General features: G+C 52.6%; 2 protein-coding genes across 4 annotated transcripts in view; one reads left to right on the forward strand and one right to left on the reverse strand.

Annotated features, from left to right (window-relative positions):
* The window catches only part of EIF5A (eukaryotic translation initiation factor 5A), a 153,650-nt gene that overhangs the window by 15,522 nt on the left and 119,589 nt on the right, over positions 1-18,539 (reverse strand). The window lies entirely within an intron of this gene.
* YBX2 (Y-box binding protein 2) lies at positions 10,592-17,476 on the forward strand. The gene is made up of 8 exons (XM_049766215.1): positions 10,592-10,859; positions 12,125-12,188; positions 13,444-13,477; positions 14,528-14,617; positions 15,320-15,604; positions 15,788-15,891; positions 16,239-16,416; positions 17,426-17,476. Exons 1-8 carry the CDS (start codon positions 10,592-10,594, stop codon positions 17,474-17,476), a joined length of 1,074 nt encoding a protein of 357 aa, XP_049622172.1.

Consider the following 18,539-nt stretch of genomic DNA (forward strand, 5'->3'; position numbering starts at 1 on the left):
GAATACAGGGGCTGAAGAGATAGCATGAAGGTAGTGTGTTTGCCTTGCATGCAGAAGGACAGTGGTTCGAATCCCAGCATCCCATATGGTCCCCCGTGCCTGTCAGAAGCGATTTCTGAGCATAGAGCCAGGAGGAACCCCTGAGCACTGCTGAGTGTGACCCAAAAACAAACAAAAAACAAAGAATACGGGGCCGGGTAGGTGGCGCTGGAGGTAAGGTGTCTGCCTTGCAAGCGCTAGCCAAGGAAGGACCGGGGTTCGATCCCCCGGCGTCCCATATGGTCCCCCCAAGCCAGGGGCGATTTCTGAGCACATAGCCAGGAGTAACCCCTGAGCGTCAAACGGGTGTGGCCCAAAAACCAAAAACCAAAAAAAAAACAAAAAACAAAAAAACAAAGAATACAAAGCAGCTCAAGAAATATACTAACAAAAATATATTGAAAGAGGAATGCATAGATTTAATTTTTTTCTTTTTCTTTTTTTTCTTTTTTATTTTCTTTCATTACATAGATTTAATTTAATTGAACAGAGAAAGGTGTACATAGGACAACTTGTATCTGAAAATCACTGAAGATTTTAAGAGTAGAAATTTGTGTCTTGGGGGCCGGAGAGATAGCATGGAGGTAAAGTGTTTGCCTTGCATGCAGAAGGTCGTTGGTTCGAATCCTGGCATCCCATATGGTCCCCCAAGCCTGCCAGGGGCGATTTCTGAGCATAGAGCCAGGAGTAACCCCTGAGCTCTGCAGGGTATGACCCAAACAAACAAAAAACAAAAATTTGTGTCTTGAATCTTCCCTTTCTCCTAAATAAAAAAGGACATCTTGGGGCCAGAGAGATAGCACAGAGGTAGAGTGTTTACCTTGCACGTGGCACATGGCCATCTCAGGATGAACCTGGGTTCGATTCCTGGCATCCCATATGGACCCTGAGCATGCCAGGAGCAGAGCCGGGAGTAACTCCTGAGTGCCACCAGGTGTGACCCAAAAACCAAAAATAAAAGAACATCTTATAGAGTGCCACCAGGTGTGACCCAAAAACCAAAAATAAAAGAACATCTTATAGTATTTTCTATTTCATGCCTCAGGCTCCTACCTTTCTTGGCTCTCTTTCTTTTTTTTTTCTTTTTTCTTTTTTTTTTTTTTTTTTTTTTTTGTTTTTGGGCCACACCCGGTGTTGCTCAGGAGTTACTCCTGGCTGTCTGCTCAGAAATAGCTCCTGGCAGGCACGGGGGACCATATGGGACACCGGGATTCGAACCAACCACCTTTGGTCCTGGATCAGCTGCTTGCGAGGCAAACACCGCTGTGCTATCTCTCCCAACCTCACTGTTGCCCGCCCTATCTCCACCAGCTCAAAACTAGACTTCAGACCTGGGATCTGGACTTGCCTCCTGTTGCTGCCATTCTGACAATAGCGTGCTGACTGGCAAGGTGCCTGTTTCAAGACCTCTCTGTATGGACCCCTACTCAGGGTGTCCTAGAAGATGAGGAGCCAGGAGAGCAGAGACTTTGGGTCCCCACAGCCCACCAGAGTCCGGCAGAGTCTGAATCTTCATAGAATGGGGCTGGGGAGGGGGAGGATCCAAGCAGGGAAAACTGCCAGATGCTGAGAGAAAAATCAAGAGGTAAAACAGTGAGAGCCAGAGCAATAGCACAATGGGTAGGACTTGCCTTGCATGTGCCTGACCCAAGTTTGATCCCTGCCATCCTATGGTTCCCTGAGCCTACCAGGAGTGATTTCTGAGCACAGAGACAGGACTAACACCCCCACCTCCAGAGCTCCCGGGTGTGGCCAAAAAAAAAAAAACCCAACAAATAATAATAATAGTACACTGCTTAGGGTGTCTGCCTTGCACTTGAATCTGGGTTTGATCTCTGGCATCCCATGTGGCCCCGGAGCACTGTCAGGAGTAATTCCTGAGCACCACTGGGTGTGGCAAAACAACTAAAAAAAAAAAGTAAATCAGTGAGATGTAAATTTGAAGTTAGAGAAGAATGAATTCCAGACATACTTGAGGATCATCCATGCTGATAGCCAGGAGGAGTACTGCACGCCCTTCTTTCTTCTTTCTCCCTGCTTGCCTTCTCTCTTCTTAGGGTGCTTGAAGCAACTTAGCACATCTGATTTTTCCCCTCCCATATCCAATTCTTTTGATGTTGTGATGGCCAGAGCTATGTGAATGCTTGGTTGTGAGCTTGTGCCAGGGATGACTAGCCTGTTTACATATATGCTGGCCATACACAAATGCACTCCTAGTGCTCTGTTTGTTTGCTTGGTTTTGTTTATTTTTTTTGAAAAATTTTTGGGGGCCATACTCAGCAGGACTCAGGTTACCCTGGCTCTGCATTCAGAAATTGCTCCTGGGAGACTCGGAGGACCAAATGGGATGCCGGGGATTAAACCCGGATCGGTTTCAGGTCGTTGGCATGCAAGGCAAATGCCTTACTGCTGTGCTACTACTACTCAGGCCCTTGTTTATTTTTTTCTATTGTGGTGCTTGCCCAGGGTCGTCTCTTTTAGTTGCAGTGGCTGTGGACCAGCCAGAAATCATGTGCAGCACCTGGACTCTCACATAGCAGAGCTTACAGGGCCAACCTCTGTGCTTGCAGTTGTACGCACAGTCAAACTCACAGCCTCACACTTGCAGGGTGGGTACTGTAGCCTCCTAGTCATCTCTCAACTCCCCATAAGTGATTCTTATTAACAAAGACCCCAATTTATTCTCTGAAGGGAAAGAAAGACGATTAACTTTTCTTTTGGGGGAGGTGGTTGTCTTTTTTTTTGGGGGGGGGTCACTCGAAGTGGCACTCAGGTTACTCCTGGCTCTGTGCTCAGAAATTGCTCCTGGAAGGCTCAGGGGACCATATGGGATGCTGGGAATCAAACTGGGATCCTTCCCGGGGTGGACTCGTGCATAGCAAACCCTGCTGCTGTGCTATTGCTCTGGTCCCAGGACAATGAACTTAGAAGAGGAAGATTTCTCTATTTGAGGTTCAAGTGTCCTACTTTATTGGAGAGGAGAGGGAGGGTTCGCAGTCCTGAAGTTCCTGTGTCTTCAACCACCGGCCTATGGAGCGGTATGGATCTGTAAGTGTAGAAAAGCTGAGAACTACAGATCTTGGTTAGAACTGCCAATTCGTGGACTGGTATACTGGGTTGGCAGTATGCAAGGCAGGGTGGCAGTTGATTGCATATGAGGCAAGCACCATATGCTCTAAGCTATTGCTCTCACTCCCATCTATTTTGTGGGGGAGGGCCCACACCTGTTGATGCTCAGGGGTTACTCCTGGCCATGCACTCAGAAATTGTTCCTGGCTTGGGGAACCATATGGGACACCAGGGGCTCGAACCTCGGTCCATCCTAGGCTGGCGCTTATAAGGCAAATGCCTTACCTCTTAACATCACCACTCCAGCCCCTCTTGCTCCCATCTTATATTTGTTTTGGTTTGAGGTCACATCCGGTGGTGCTCAGGGGTTCCTCCTGGCTCTGTACTCAGAAAACACTCCTGGCAGGCTCAGGGGACCATAGGGGATGCCAGGATTCAAACCACCATCCATTCTGGATTGGCTGTGTGCGAGGCAAATGCCCTATCACTGTGTAATCTCTTTGGCCCCTCCCATCTTATTTTTTACAAGATGGGAAAGAGAAGGTACTGGAATGATGGTACAGTGAGTAGGGCATTTGCCTTGCATGTGGCCTACTAGGATAAGATCCCTGGCATTACATGTGGCCCCAGAGCCTGCCAGGAGTGACCCCTGAGCACAGAGCCAAGAGTAAATCCAGAGCACCATTGGGTGTGACTCAAAACCTCTCTGTCCTGCACCCCCCCCAACGTGGGCAAGTGTTCAGGATTATCTCATGAGTAAAGGGACTGCCTTGCAAGCCTGAGGGAGGCTGAAGAGTTCTGTCACAGGCATCACTCTATACACCCAGGTGTTATCCCAGGAGCCCTGCTATTTAGATGTTCACCACCATCATAAAGAATGCCAGCTTAGGGGCCGGGCGGTGGCGCTAGAGGTAAGGTGCCTGCCTTGCCTGCGCTAGCCTAGGACAGACAGCGGTTCGATCCCCCGGCGTCCCATATGGTCCCCCCAAGCCAGGAGCGACTTCTGAGCGCATAGCCAGGAGTAACCCCTGAGCGTTACCGGGTGTGGCCCAAAAACCAAAAAAAAAAAAAAAAGAATGCCAGCTCAGGGACCAGGGAGATAGCATGGAGGTAGGGCATTTGCCTTGCAATCAGAAGGTCGGTGTTTCTAATCCCACATCCCATATGGTCCCCTGAGTCTGCCAGGAGCGATTTCTGAGCCTAGAGCCAGGAGTAATCCCTGAGCGCTGCTGGGTATGACCCAAACCAAAAAAAAAAAAAAGAAGAAGAAGAATGCCAGCACAGGTGCACACTAACTAAGAGTATGTGCAGGCAAAGCCACTAAAGAGCATGACCTTCAGGAAACACATGTGCATGCTCCACAACCAAGTGCATATGACCTCCTGATATGATCACAACAACAAAAGGGAAAGAAAAATAACAAACAAAAACCCAAAGAGCAAAGAAAGTGGGAGACAACTCGGGTGGACAGGAGCCAATGGGAAGAGATTGGCAAAAGAAGGCTTTTTGCTGAAGCCAATTTTACCTTTTGTGTTAAAATATATTGGGGGGGGGCCGGTGAGGTGGCACTAGAAGTAAGGTATCTGCCTTGCAAGCGCTAGCCAAGGAAGGACGGCGGTTCCGATCCCCCGGTGTCCCATATGGTCCCCCCAAGCCAGGGGCAATTTCTGAACACTTAGCAAGTGAGCATCAAACAGGTGTGGCCCAAAAAAACAAAACAAAACAAAAAACCCCAAAAAAATATTTGGGGGGGAGTGGTGGTGCAAGCAGTAAGGTGTCTGTCTGTCTTGCCCATGCTAGTGATTCCGGCCCCCAGCGTCCCATATGGTTGGTCCCCCAAGCCAGGAGCGATTTCTGAGCGCATAGCCAGGAGTGACCCCTGAGCGTCACCTGGTGTGACCCAAAAACCAAAAGAAAAAAAATATTTTGGGAGATTTGGGGCCACTGGTAGTGTTCAGGGTTTACTCATGGCTCTGTGCTCCGAAATCATTGCTGGCAGGGATGAGGTCATTATGTGTGGTGCCAGGCCTTTCTGTGCATGCAAGACAAGCCTCTTAACCCCTGTCCTATCTTTCCAACTCCTAAAATATTTTAAGTCACCAGAAAATAACGCACATAAATCCTATAATCATGAATGAAAATGAGCTGATCTCCCTAGAATCGTGCTTATTTCTTGGATCACACTGGTGCTCAGGGACGACTCCTGACTGTTTAGGGAACCATAAGGTACCAGGAATCAAACTTGGGTCCCCTGCATATAGAGCATGCATTCAGTCCATTTTTGGACCATCTCTCCAGCTGCATTGTTTAGAAATTAGTTGCATCTCCTACTGGCCTCTGATTAATTTTTTTTGTTGTTATCTGATCACATCTGGTGGCGCTCAGGGCTTATTCCTGTCTGTGATGCTCATGCATCACTCCTGGCAGGACTCAGGGATGCTGGAGTGAAACCCCAGACAACCACATGCAAGGCAAATGCCCTCTACTGTTGCCCACTTGTTGCACTATCTCTCTGGCCCCAACATCTGCTAATTCATTCTTTCTTTCTTTTGCTTCGTTTGGGTTACACCCAGCACTCAACAGTGCTCAGGGGCTACTCCTGACTCTGCACTCGGAAATTACTCCTGGGGGACCAGAGAGATAGTGTGGAGGTAAGGCGTTCGCCAAAGAAGGTGGTTTGAATTCTGGCATCCCATAGAAGTAACCCCTGAGCACCGCCACACCAGAGATCAAACTTGAGTGGGTCTCATGCAAAACACTACCCCACTGTGCTATCTCTCCTGCCCCACATTTGCTAATTCTTTTGTTTGTGGTGCTGAGAGGTTACTCCTGGTTCTGCACTCAAAAATCATTCCTGGCAGGCACGGGGGACCATATGGGATACTGGGATTTTAACCACTGTTGGTCCTGCATCAGCTGCTTGCAAGGCAAATAAAATGCCCTAGGGCTTTGCTATCCCTCCCACCCCATATTTGCTAATTTTTATGCTCGAGGATACAGTACATATTTGCATACTTGCCTTAAATGGCACTGCTGGGGGCCGGAGAGATAGCATGGAGGTAAGGCATTTGTCTTTCATGCAGAAGGTCATTGGTTCGAATCCCAGCATCCCATGTGGTCCCCCGAGCCTGCCAGGAGTGATTTCTGAGTGTGGAGCCTGGAGGAACCCCTGAGCGCTGCCGGGTGTGACCCAAAAACAAAGCAAAACAAAAACAAAACCAAATAAACAATTTACTCCGCAATCTCTGCAGCCCTCTTCTTTCTTTCTATACCTGGACGGCCAAGAGGAAGGGAAAGTCGGGGTGGCCGCCACCGGGAGAGGCCGGCAGAGGGCGCGTCGGGGTCGGGCAGGTGCTGCTGGCTGGCCGAGCTGCCACTGCAAGGCCGGGGAGCAACCGCGGGTGCACGAAGTTCGCGAACACGCGTGGAGCACGGCCTCCCGGGCCACAGAGGAGCATCTGGGTCTCTATTCCGGGAGAGAGGTGGTGGATTGTGGATCCCAGATCCGGTGGTGGGTCGTGGGGTTCCAGGACCAGCTGGCTTGTCAATGAAACATGGATGGATCCATCCATGATGTGGAACCCCAGTGCTGTCAGGCACTGGGCCAGACACAAATTGCGCACGCGCTGCCACTTAGTGCTGTGAAGTTGATAGGGTGGGGTGAATATCAGGGAAACAAATCCAAAAAGGCTTTTTTTTTAATTAAATGTCTTTTTTTTTGGGGGGGGGTCCCACCCAGCAGCAGTCAGGGGTTCCTCCTGGCTCTATGCTCAGAAATCGCCCCTGGCAGGCACAGGGGACCATATGGGATGCCGGGATTCCAACCACCGTCCTTTCAGGCCCCATTAATTAAATGTCTTAATGTCTTAATTAAAGACATTGGTGGAGGGAAACGTGCTCCCGGGGAGGAGGAGAATAGTGGAAAAATTGTTAAGCGACCGAAACAGCCAGGACAACTTTGTAACTGTGTTTCCCACTGATGCAATTAAAAAATAGAACCTCAATATTTTATTAAAAAACACAATTGTTGTGTTAAATAAATAACGATGAGGCTGGATGGTGGAGGATGCCATCCAGCCCACATGGCTCTGCAACCTCCATGCAGCCGGCGAGTTCCAGGCCCAGGTGAAATTACTCACTCACACGCAGCCATCAGGAAGAATCATCTTTATTCATGCCCTTGCCACCACAGGTGTGTGGCCTATGTCAACCTTTCAAGCACAGCTATATTTTGCTAGCCCTGCATCTTATCTCCTGTTAGCCATCTTCCCTTTGGGCTCCATGCGGCCCAAAGATCCAAAAGCCAGGAAGCCGAGCCGGGCCAAAAGAGAAACGGCAAAAAAGACAAAAGGGCCCGAATCCCCTGGCTCAGAGGTTTATCTATCCTTTTCCAGACCCCTCCCAGAAATGGGAGGTCTTGCAGGTAGTTACACCTATTATCCGGTTCCCAAGACCCCTCCCAGATATGGGTGGGTCTTAGGGTCTTTGCACCCAACTTCAGGGTTTTAGCCCGGGGAGGAGGAGAATAGTGGAAAAATTGTTAAGCCACCGAAACAGCCAGGACAACTTTGTAACTGTGTTTCCCACTGATGCAATTAAAAAATAGAACCTCAATATTTTATTAAAAAACACAATAATTTTTTTTTTTGTTTTTGTTTTTTGGGTCACACCCGGCGGTGCTCAGGGGTTACTCCTGGCTATCTGCTCAGAAATGGCTCCTGGCAGGCACGGGGGACCCTATGGGACACCGGGATTCGAACCAACCACCTTTGGTCCTGGATCGGCTGCTTGCAAGGCAAACGCCGCTGTGCTATCTCTCCGGGCACAAACACAATAATTTTTACAAAAATATTAAAAAACAAAAAAGAAGAAATGTCACGGGAGGCTAGAGAAAGAAAGCGAGAGTATGGATAGCAGGTAGAGCTTGCACTCGGACAACCCAAGTTCCATCAGGGCACCCCATAATTATTAGTCCTCTGAACCTGCCAGGAGTGATTTCTGAGCACAGAGTTAAGAGTAACTAACCCCTGAGCGCTGCTGATGTTGTCCCAAAGCAAGATAGATAGATAGATAAATAAATAAATATTGCATGCAGGAGGACGGTGATTTGAGTCCCGGCATCGCATATGGTCCCTGGAGCCTGCCAGGAGTGATTTCTGAGTGCTGAGCCGGGAGTAACCTGAGTGCTGCCAGGTGTGACCCCCCCCAAAAAATAAATAAAAATAAATCGGCCGAAACCATAGCACAGCAGGTAGGACATTTGCCTTGCACAAGACAGACCTGGGTTCAAACCCCAGCATCCCATATAACTGGTTTCCCAAGCCCACCAGGAGTGATTCCGGAATAGAGCCAGGAAGTAACAACCCATGGTGTGGCCCCCCCCAACAAAACAAAAACAAGTAAACACAAATAAAAAACATTTTAAAATGCCACAAGAGGCTGCAGATGCTTACTTACTTTACAGGCAGCTGACCCCTGTTTGATGATCCCTCGTTATCCCATATGATCACCTGAGCCCCAGCAGTAGTAAGCCCTGAGCACTGCCCAGGTGTGTCCCCTCTGAAATAATGCCACGAATAAGGATGGTATGATAGGGACAAATAATATTTAATATATTTTAATTTGATATTTAATTTAATAGTTGACCTGAAAGGGACCGGAGTGATGGCACAGCAGTAGGGGCATTAGATCCCCGGCAGCTCATCTGGTCCACTGAGCCTGCCAGGAGCGAATTCTGAGATCAGAGCCAGGAGTAACCCATGAGCACAGCTGGCTGCGGCCAACTATCCTCCCCAATTTAACCTGAAAGACATGGAAGGAACATACTAGGCAAAAGCAATGCAAATATATCGAGTTGAAAGAGCCTGGAGACTCCCAGAGGGATATCACAACATGTAGGGTGTTTGCCTTGCACACAGCTGACCCAGGCTTGATTCCCCGCATCTCATGTGGTTACCCGAGCCTTCAGGGAGTGATTGCTGAGTACAGAGCCAGTAGTCACCTGGGTGCTACTGGGGTTACAAACATCAAAAAAAAAAAAAAAAAAGAAAAAAGAAAAAACGAGCCTGTTGAATTGAAAGAAATAACGTACAGGGAATGACCAGAAAGAGAGCAGGGCTGCCGGGGGTCTAGAGATATTTCCGAGGGTAAGGTGCTTGGTATGACCCCTGCCATTATGGCCCCCAAGCCCACCAGGATTGAGTCCTGTCTGCAGGGCTAGGGAGTAAGGCCTAAACACCACCTAGTGTAGCCCAAAAATACAACAAAAAAGAGGGCAGGTATCTGGAAACCAGAGGATCTGCCTGCCAGGCACAGCAGGCCCTGTCCAAGACATGGGAAAAGCGATGGACTGAGGGGAGGTTGGACATGCTCAGGTCTGCGAAGCACTTGCCTGGCCCTGGGAAGGGAACTGAAAGAATACTGAATGAATACCCGGCTGAGGTTGCTGAGTGCGAGGATGCACACAGGTATGGAAACTCAGCCATGAGCTGTGAGTTGGACTCAGGCAATGATTTTACCTGGAAAATGCAGACAAGTGAGAGTGACTGGCCATGGGGCTGGAAGAGCAAAAAAAGGTTCAGCTGAGCTTTGTAGCCGGCTGTGATTGGGTGTGTGGGGACAGTCTAGGAGGAGGATGGAGGATGGAGAAAGATGGAGGATGGAGTAGAATGGAGGGTGGAAGAGGATGATGGAGGATAGAAGATGATGGAGGATGGAGGAGGATGGAAGATGGAAAAGGATGATGGAGGATAGAAGAGGATGGAGGATGGAGGATGGAAGATGGATCTCATGGAGGATGGAGAAAGATGGAGGATGGAGTAGAATGGAGGATGGAAGAGGAGGATGGAGGATAGAAGAGGATGGAGGAGGATGGAAGATGGATCTCATGGAGGATGGAGGAGGATGGAAGAGGATGGATGGAAGATGGAGGATGGGTGGAGGATGGAGGAGGACAGAAGATGAAGGAAGATGATGGAGGAGCATGGAGGATGGAGGCGGATGGGGACGGACGGCGAGGGCAGGTTCCAGGTGACAGCCATCCCGGAGACCGCTCGCTCGGGCCCCGCCCACCCAGTCGCCACGGCAACCGGGAGCGGCGCGCCCCTCCTCTCCTCGCCTCGCCTCGCCTCTCCTCTCCTGGCCCCGCCCACCGCGTGCGGGCCGGGCGGCGGTTGGGGCGGCGGCAGCCAGTTGGATTTCCCGCGGCGGGTGCCGAGGGGCGGGGCGTCGGGGGAGCCGACCAATGAGCCGCGCCGCGCCGGCCACGGGACGCCGCGGGGGCGGGGCCCGGCGGCGAGCGGGCGGGGCGAGCGCGGCGAGCGGGCGTGTCCGCGCCCCCTGATTGGCCGTGCGCCGGCGGGCGGGGCGCGGACGCGCGCCGCGATTGGCCGGCGCGAGGCGGGCGCGGCGGGGGCGGGGCGGGGCCGCGGCTGAGGTGGCGCCGGGCGGAGGCGGCGGCAGAGGCGGCGGCGGCGGCGGCGGGATGAGCGAGGCGGAGGCGGCGACAGCAGCGGCCCCCGGGGCGACGGTGGCCGCGACGGCCGCGGGCGTGGTGGCGGTGGTGGTGCCGGTGCCGGCGGCCGCGGGGGAGCCCCCGAAGGCCGGCGCGGGCGGCGGCGGGGCGGGCGTTGGCGCGGGCGGAGTCGGGGCCCCCTCGTTGCCGGCCCCCCGCGCCCCGGGCGCCCCGGCCACCGCGGCCCCGGCCGCCCCCGCGCCCCCGGCCCGCAGCCAGGCGGACAAGCCGGTGCTGGGTGAGCCGGGGCGCGCGCCCGGGCGGCTCAGGGGGCGGGGCGGGGCCTGATTTGGGGGTTCGGGGCCCCGGAAGCCCAGTGGGGTGTGCGGGGCCCGCCCCCGCCTCAGAGGCCCCTCGGGGTGCTCAGCCAGCCGGCAGCAGGCCCGGGGTGCAGGCGCCTCTTCCCCCTCCTGGGACACTCACTTCTTTCATTTTGGGGGGCCACGCCCCACAGCAGCAATCCAGGCGTTACCCGTATCCTAGCTCCGCACACTCGAGAAATGTCTCCTCCTGGCAGGCTCTAGGGGGCACCCTGTGGGGTGTCAGGGGTCGAACCCGGGTCTCTCTGGCCCTCCCAGGCCCTCCCACCCCCCAGGAGGCCCCTCTTCTGGGGGAGAAGTTGAAAAGCCCCCCCTAGTTCTGACACCGCCTCGGGGTGGGAATTGTGGATGGGGGGACCCTATGGGGTGCCAGGAATTGAACACGCGTCGGCTTACCAGGCCCACCCCCAGGACCCTCTTTTGGGGCGAATTGCGGAGGGAGGAACACTGTGGGGTGCCAGGGATCAAACCCGGGTCAGCTGCCTGCAAGGCAAAATGCCCTACTAGGCCTCCCCCCCCCCCCGCCCCAGGACCCTCTTTTTGGGGAGAAGTAGAAAAGCCACCCCAGTTCTGACACCATCTCAGGGTGGGAATTGTGGAGGGGGGACCCTATGGGGTGCCAGGGATCAGCCGCCTGCAAGGCAAGACGCCCTACCAGGCACCCCCCAACCCTCTTTTAGGGGAGAAGTAGGAAAACCCCCACTTCTGACACCTCAGCGTGGGAATTGTAGAGGGGGGAACCCTATGGGGTGCCAGGGATCGAACCCGGGTCAGCCGCCTGCAAGGCAAAACGCCCTACCTACCAGGCCCGCCACCCTAGGACCCTCTTTTGGGGGAGAAGTAGAAAACGACCCCAGTTTCAACACTTCAGGATAGGAATTGTGGACCAGGTGAGTATCCAAGTCTAGATGAAGTTCTCAGGCTTGGCAGGCTAGAGAAACATTCCCTGGGGGCGCAAGGGCTTTGAGAGTCCCAGCCCTGGGGTCTGAGCACTTGAGTGTGAGCCTTGAGTGACGGGGAGAAGAAAAGGTTTTGAAGCCTCTGGGTAAAAAAAAAAATCTGGCTAGTTTGAGGGTAGGAGATAAGAGACATGATAGAGTTTTGAGTGTCTGGAGCTGAGTCCAACCCATCTCTCCTCCCTCCCTCCGCCTTACTGCCCCCTCAATGCATCTCTGCCTGGCAGCCATCCAAGTCCTGGGCACTGTCAAATGGTTCAACGTCCGGAATGGTTACGGATTCATCAACAGGTATCGAGGAGCCCAGGGCGGGGGCAGACGGTGCGGGGTGTCATCCCGGGACTGGACACCTTCCCCATCTCCTCTGGCCCTCTTGGAGAGGCACGTGGTTGCAATCTGTAGCTGATGCCGCTTCCAAGTGGCCGCACAGATGTGGGCCAGATGAAGCCAGCCTGCTCTTCTCCAAGGGCAGCTGTGGGTTAATGAGCTAGAAACTTGGTAAACCTGATTGTGACCCGCAGGGCTTGCCGGCCTCACGGCCTTACCGTTTAATTTGCCAAGCCTTTGGCTCTTTCTGTGTGCCTCGGGGCTCCAGGCTGGAATCTGCATTTCCTATTTCCACCTGCAGGCCTAACAGTCCTCTTAACTCCGCTCCCTTGGGGAACTGTTGGCTCCCGTGCATTCCCCATCTGAAGGGACTGAGGCTGAGCTCAACCGGAGGCCTCCCCAACCCTCCTGACTCTTGGAGAGCCATGCTGGTGGGCTCTGACAGAGCCTGGTCCGGCCTCCAGCCGGGCATTCTGCCTAGCCCATTTCTCCTGGGACACCCTCATTCCCTCTTAGCCCGTTGACCTTTGGGCATAGCCAAGTGCTTAAAGCGAAAGCATTTATTCCTGGGACGGGTCCCACTCTGATTCTGGAACCAGGACTCCTGAGAGGTTCCAAAGTGAAGTCTTCTGCCCCTGTTAAGGTGTTAGAGTAAATGGCTAATAGGCCCGGCAGTGACTAGAGAATGATCTCTCAGCCTGGGTCATTTAGTGTGATGAGAAGGTCCTGAGTGGAATTTACTGCCAGGCTGAGCTTGGTGGTTGAAATTTGTGGCTGTTCAAAGCAAACTTGGGGCACACTGTTCCCTTCAAACTTGTTCTATACTTCAGCTCCTCCCCTCACTTTTTCCCCTCGATTGTAGAAGGAAGGAGACAGCATGATTGGGGGGCGGGGAAGAGGGGTGTTGGCCAGGGACAGTTACACCCAGCACTACCAGGTTCTTGGGTGCCCCTGGGGTAGAAGGTGGAACACTCGGCAGGTAAGGAATTGGCCCAGTTCCTTCAAGGTGCCTTTGCCAGCTCCTTCCCTCTGTCCTTAGGAAGCCCAGAATTTTGTACTGAGGTTTAAGGCGTACTTTCTGCCAGTTTCTGGCAGAAGGGGCCCTTGTTGGCTCTTGTCTCATCCCTGGCCTCTGTCTACCCTCAAGTGCCAGGGAGACCTCAGTGGAGGGGAGAGCCTAACTCAAGTCCCCCCCCTAACAACCCATCCTATTCTGCAGGAATGACACCAAGGAAGATGTCTTTGTCCACCAGGTAAGAGCTAGGTGGTTTTTGAGGGAAGGACTCGGTCTCCTTCTGGAAGGCCTTTGCCATCTAACACTTGGAATGATGCCGCTCTCCCTTCACCTGCCCCAGTATGCCCACCAGGAAATCATTCACCTCCAGTGTTGCCTCGAGTGTCTGAACTAAGCCCCATTGACCCCACTTGTGTGGGGTTGTCTCTAAGAAATGCAGGATTGCCCTCTGGGCCTGGCATGCTCCCCACCTACTAGAAACAGCCGCCTCTCCAGAAATGAATCAGTCAGCGTTCGGAGAAAAAGGACAGGGTGGAGTTACTTGGGTGCAGTCATTCTCAGTGTGTGGTCCCTGTACCAGCAGCAGTGCCTGGTGTCCAAATTGCCAGCCCCCGCCCGGTCCTACTGAACCTGTCAGACTCTCAGAGGGACCCAGCAATCGCTAGCATGAGCTCTCCAGGTGATTCTGCTCACCAGTTTGAGAACCGCTGCTTTGGTGGTAAGGGCTCAATAGGATGAAGTAAAAAAAAGCACAGTATGTTTTACCCACTTTTCAGTGTAAGATTAAGTCTGCTTTGGAATTCATGATTTTTGCCTCCCTTAAGAATATGAGGGACAGGGGCCAGGCGGTGGCGCTAAAGGTAAGGTGCCTGCCTTGCCTGCGCTAGCCTTGGACGGACTGCGGTTCGATCCCCCGGTGTCCCATATGGTCCCCCAAGCCAGGAGCAACTTCTGAGCACATAGCCAGGAGTAACCCCTGAGCATTACCGGGTGTGGCCCAAAAAACAAAACAAAAAAAAAAAAAAAAAAAAAAGAATATGAGGGACAAACGGAGGAGAAAAAATGGGGAACACTGGTAACTGCACAGTTGTTTCAGAAGCCCCTAGTCAAGTGTATGGCTGTTCTCCTTAACCCTGACCCACAACCACCACACTTTGACTACCTACTCCCCGCTCTGTACTCAGTCCTTGTCCACAAGAGGTACAAAAGAATGGCATTGGGTGGTGACCCAACAGGGCTGAGAGACTCGTTTCGCTGTCCTCACCCTTCTGACCTTTCCCCTGACCAGACAGCCATTAAGAGAAACAACCCCAGGAAGTTTCTGCGCAGCGTTGGAGATGGGGAGACTGTGGAGTTTGATGTCGTGGAAGGAGAGAAGGTTTGAGGGCTGTGGAGGGCCGTCAAGTTGACCAAGCTGTGGGAGGGTGCCTTGAGGTCCTCCCAGGCTTTGGCCCGTCCTTTGGCCAGGTAGCCCAAGCTGTCAGGTTAGAAACGATTGCTCATCTGGCCACTGTCGTAGTCCCTTGGTTGCTTTCATGGCTGTCCTAAAGAAAGTGTCCTTGTGATTTCTGGGTCTTTCTGTAGTTCACCAAGCACTTCCATTTCTCTTCACTTGGGACCTTTTCCACCAAAGACTGAGTCTGTCATCTGGGGTGCCAAGCTTTTCCCCATCCCTACCTCTGTCATCAGTTTTAAACTTAATCAAGTATCCACAAGCAACTGTTCAAAAAGGACAAGTTGCAGAAGTGGCCTCTTCTGGAAGGGCCAAAACACACACAACTGAGCACCTGGGGAGAGGAGGAAGGAGGTAGAATTGCAGAAGGGAAAAACACACAGGATGATTCCAGCCAGGTTGGGAGTGTGCATTTTTGGGGAACATCTTTTTTCTTTTATGAGCTAGACCTGCCAGAGCTCAGGGCTTGCTTTTGGATCTGCAGTCAGGAATTAGACCTGGCAGTGGTTGGGAGACCACCTGGGATGCCAGGGATTGAACCTGGGTTGGCCGTGTCCAGGGCAAACACCCTACCTGTCACTCCGGCCCCTGGAGCTGCTCCTTTCTTCTTTCCCACCTCCGTGGCAGGGTGCAGAAGCTGCCAACGTAACCGGACCTGGGGGTGTGCCAGTGAAGGGCAGCCGCTACGCTCCCAATCGACGTAGGTTCCGCCGATTCATCCCCCGGCCTCGCCCTGCTGCCCCACCACCCATGGTGGCCGAGGCCCCCGCAGGCGGGACAGAACCGGGCAGCGAAGGGGAGCGAGCCGAAGAGACTGGGCAGCGTCCCCGACGCCGGCGCCCACCGCCATTCTTCTACCGAAGGCGCTTTGTGCGAGGCCCGAGGCCCTCCAACCAGCAGCAGCCTATTGAGGTGAGGGGAACAGTGAAGGGGCACAGATCCCGGGAAGGAATGAGTTGGCAAGGCGTTTCCCAAGGAAGTGGAACCGAGGGCTGGGAAAGGGTGGATGGTGTGGCACTTCTGGGTGACTGGTGTTCCCTGTTTACCCAGTCTTTTGTGTATTCCCTGTTTACCCAGTCTTTTGTGTATTCCCAGGGCACCGATGGGGTAGAACCCAAAGAGACAGCCCCGTTGGAGGGGGACCAACAGCAGGGAGATGAACGGGTCCCCCCACCCAGATTTCGGCCCAGGTACCGAAGGTAAGACTTCCTCTAGGGTAATGTCTTCCCCCTTACCATCCACTATTGATCTCCCAAAACAGGAGGATAAGTTTTTTTTTTTTTTTTCCTTTGTTTCTGGGCCAGTTGCGTTCAGGGGTTACTCTTGGATGTGCATTTAGAAATCACTCTTGGCTTGGGGGGGACCATATGGGATGCCGGGGATCAAACTCAGGTTGGCTGCATGCAAGGCAAAACGCTCTTATCTGCTGTGCTATTGCTCTGGCCTCAGAACAATAAGTTTTAAGAAAATTATTCACTATAGTGGGCTGGGTGGCTGAGTGCACCATGTTCCCTGCTTTATTGTGGCTATTTCTTTGTCTCTCCAGGCCTTTCCGTCCCAGGCCACCTCAGCAGCCAACTACAGAAGGTGGGGATGGTGAGACCAAGCCCAGCCAAGGCCCAACTGATGGTTCCCGGCCGGAGCCCCAGCGTCCACGAAACCGCCCGTATTTCCAGCGGCGACGGCAGCAGCCCCCTGGACCCAGGCAGCCCACAGCCGCAGAGGTGAACTAAAATGGCTCTTGTGGAAGGGAACCAAAACACTGCCACTAATTTCCCTCTCTCCTGAACATCTAGCTATTTCCTGTCTTCCTGTACTTTCTCTCCTGGCACTGTCTACACCAGTGGTCCTCAAACTTTTTTTTTTTTTTTTTTTTTTTTGGTTTTTGGGCCACACCTGTGACACTCAGGGTTACTCCTGGCTATGCGCTCAGAAGTCGCTCCTGGCTTGGGGGACCATATGGGACGCCGGGGGATCGAACCGCGGTCCGTCTCCTAGGCTAGCGCAGGCAAGGCAGGCACCTTACCTCCAGCGCCACCGCCCGGCCCCTGGTCCTCAAACTTTTTAAACATGGGGTCTGTTCACTATCCCTCAGACCATTGGAGGGTTGGTTACTATAGTAAAAACAAAAGCTATGAACAAATTCCTATGTACATTGCATGTATTTTTTTTTTTTTTTTTTTTTTTTTTTGGTTTTTGGGCCACACCCGTTTGACGCTCAGGGGTTACTCCTGGCTATGAGCTCAGAAATCGCCCCTGGCTTGGGGAGACCATATGGGACGCCGGGGGATCGAACCGAGGTCCATCCTACGCTAGCGCTTGTAAGGCAGACACCTTAGCTCTAGCGCCACCTTCCCGGCCCCGCATGTATTATTTTTAAGTGAAGAAACAAAATGGGAACAAATACAATACGTGGCCCACCGGTCGTAGTTTGAGGACCACTGGTCTACACCTCTCCTTTCATCCCAAAGCCCACAGCTTACCCCAAAGAGCTAGTATAGCTGGACCCAACACTGGTAGTGCCCAGGAAACCTCAGCAGAGGTGATCAGATTTCTGTCATCTTCTGGCACCCTTCCAGCTCCCCACCCCCAGGGCAGAGCTACTAGCTTGTGCATAGATGTAAATTGGGAGAATGGTTGGGGAAGGAATGGAAAGAGAAAAGGTGAGAGTAAGCTAAGTAGGGGTTTTAAACGAATAAGAGGGTCTAATCTGACCACTCTTGTTCTCTCTAGACCTCAGCCCCTATCAACAGTGGGGACCCCACCACCACCATACTGGAGTGATTCCAACTCAAAGGACACCCAGAGCCACCATCTGGTGAGGGGCTGCTCTGGGGTAGTCCAGGATGGGCTGCTGAGAGGGCCAGGACCAAGTCATGATGTTCAGAGTGATTTGTATTTTTTTTCTCTCTGTCTCTCTCTCTCACAGGTATCTGCCAGTTTTTCCAACTAACCTGTACCCTACCCAGCACATTCTCCCTCTTTCCCCATAATTCGTGACATCGAAACACCAGCGTTCCCCCTTTACTTTGAGACTCAGGAGGGCTTAAAGCAACAATCGCCTTTTGATTCCCCCCCCTTTTTCCTTACCAAGGGTTGAAGGAAAAGATCCATTCTTGTTCAGAGGCACCAACTCCTGCCCCTAAAATAGGCTGAGAAGGAAACAGCCAGCCCCGATGTCCTCCTGGTGCTTTTTCTTTCCCATCCCAGTTTATTTTTTGTTTCCCCTCTGCCCCTACCTCTGAAGCCATTTTATGAACTGTCATGTGCCACCTGAGCCTCCAGTAAAAACAGAAACAGGCCTTCCTGCTGTCCTGCTCTCTGCCTTTTTTCTGTTCGGAGAATTGCTGGCAACTGTTTGGAGCTGGGAGGAGGTGGGGTAGTGGGCAGGCCTGTCGCAGGGTTCTGGCTGGCAGCTCCAGTCGAGTTGGGTGCTGCGAGCTTCACTTTCCAGGCTGTGGAACAGGGAACCCACCGCCCTTGTCGGAGTATTTTATCGTGCTGAGATCAGTGACTGGCACTAGCACTCACTGCAATTTATTGTGCGTTTACTACTAGTAAAAGCTCTGTCTAGAACTGTAAGTGGGGGCATGACTGCCCATATCAGGATTCTCCGGAAACCAGCTGAGGTCAGGGGAGGGAGAGTTATGGTTCCTGCTTCAGCCCATCCTTGAATGCCTTCACCACAGGACATTGGTCTCATACAGTGATTTTATAGACATATCTGTACACGTATATACACATTTAGTACAACGGCTTTCAGTCTCTTCTCCCTATCCCTTTTTCAAACATATACAAAAAAATCTGAAGACTACTTCCAACCCACTGCTTACTGGTGACCTTCCCT

The sequence above is a fragment of the Suncus etruscus genome, chromosome 20 (genome assembly GCF_024139225.1).
Source record: "Suncus etruscus isolate mSunEtr1 chromosome 20, mSunEtr1.pri.cur, whole genome shotgun sequence".
Lineage (NCBI taxonomy): Eukaryota > Metazoa > Chordata > Mammalia > Eulipotyphla > Soricidae > Suncus > Suncus etruscus.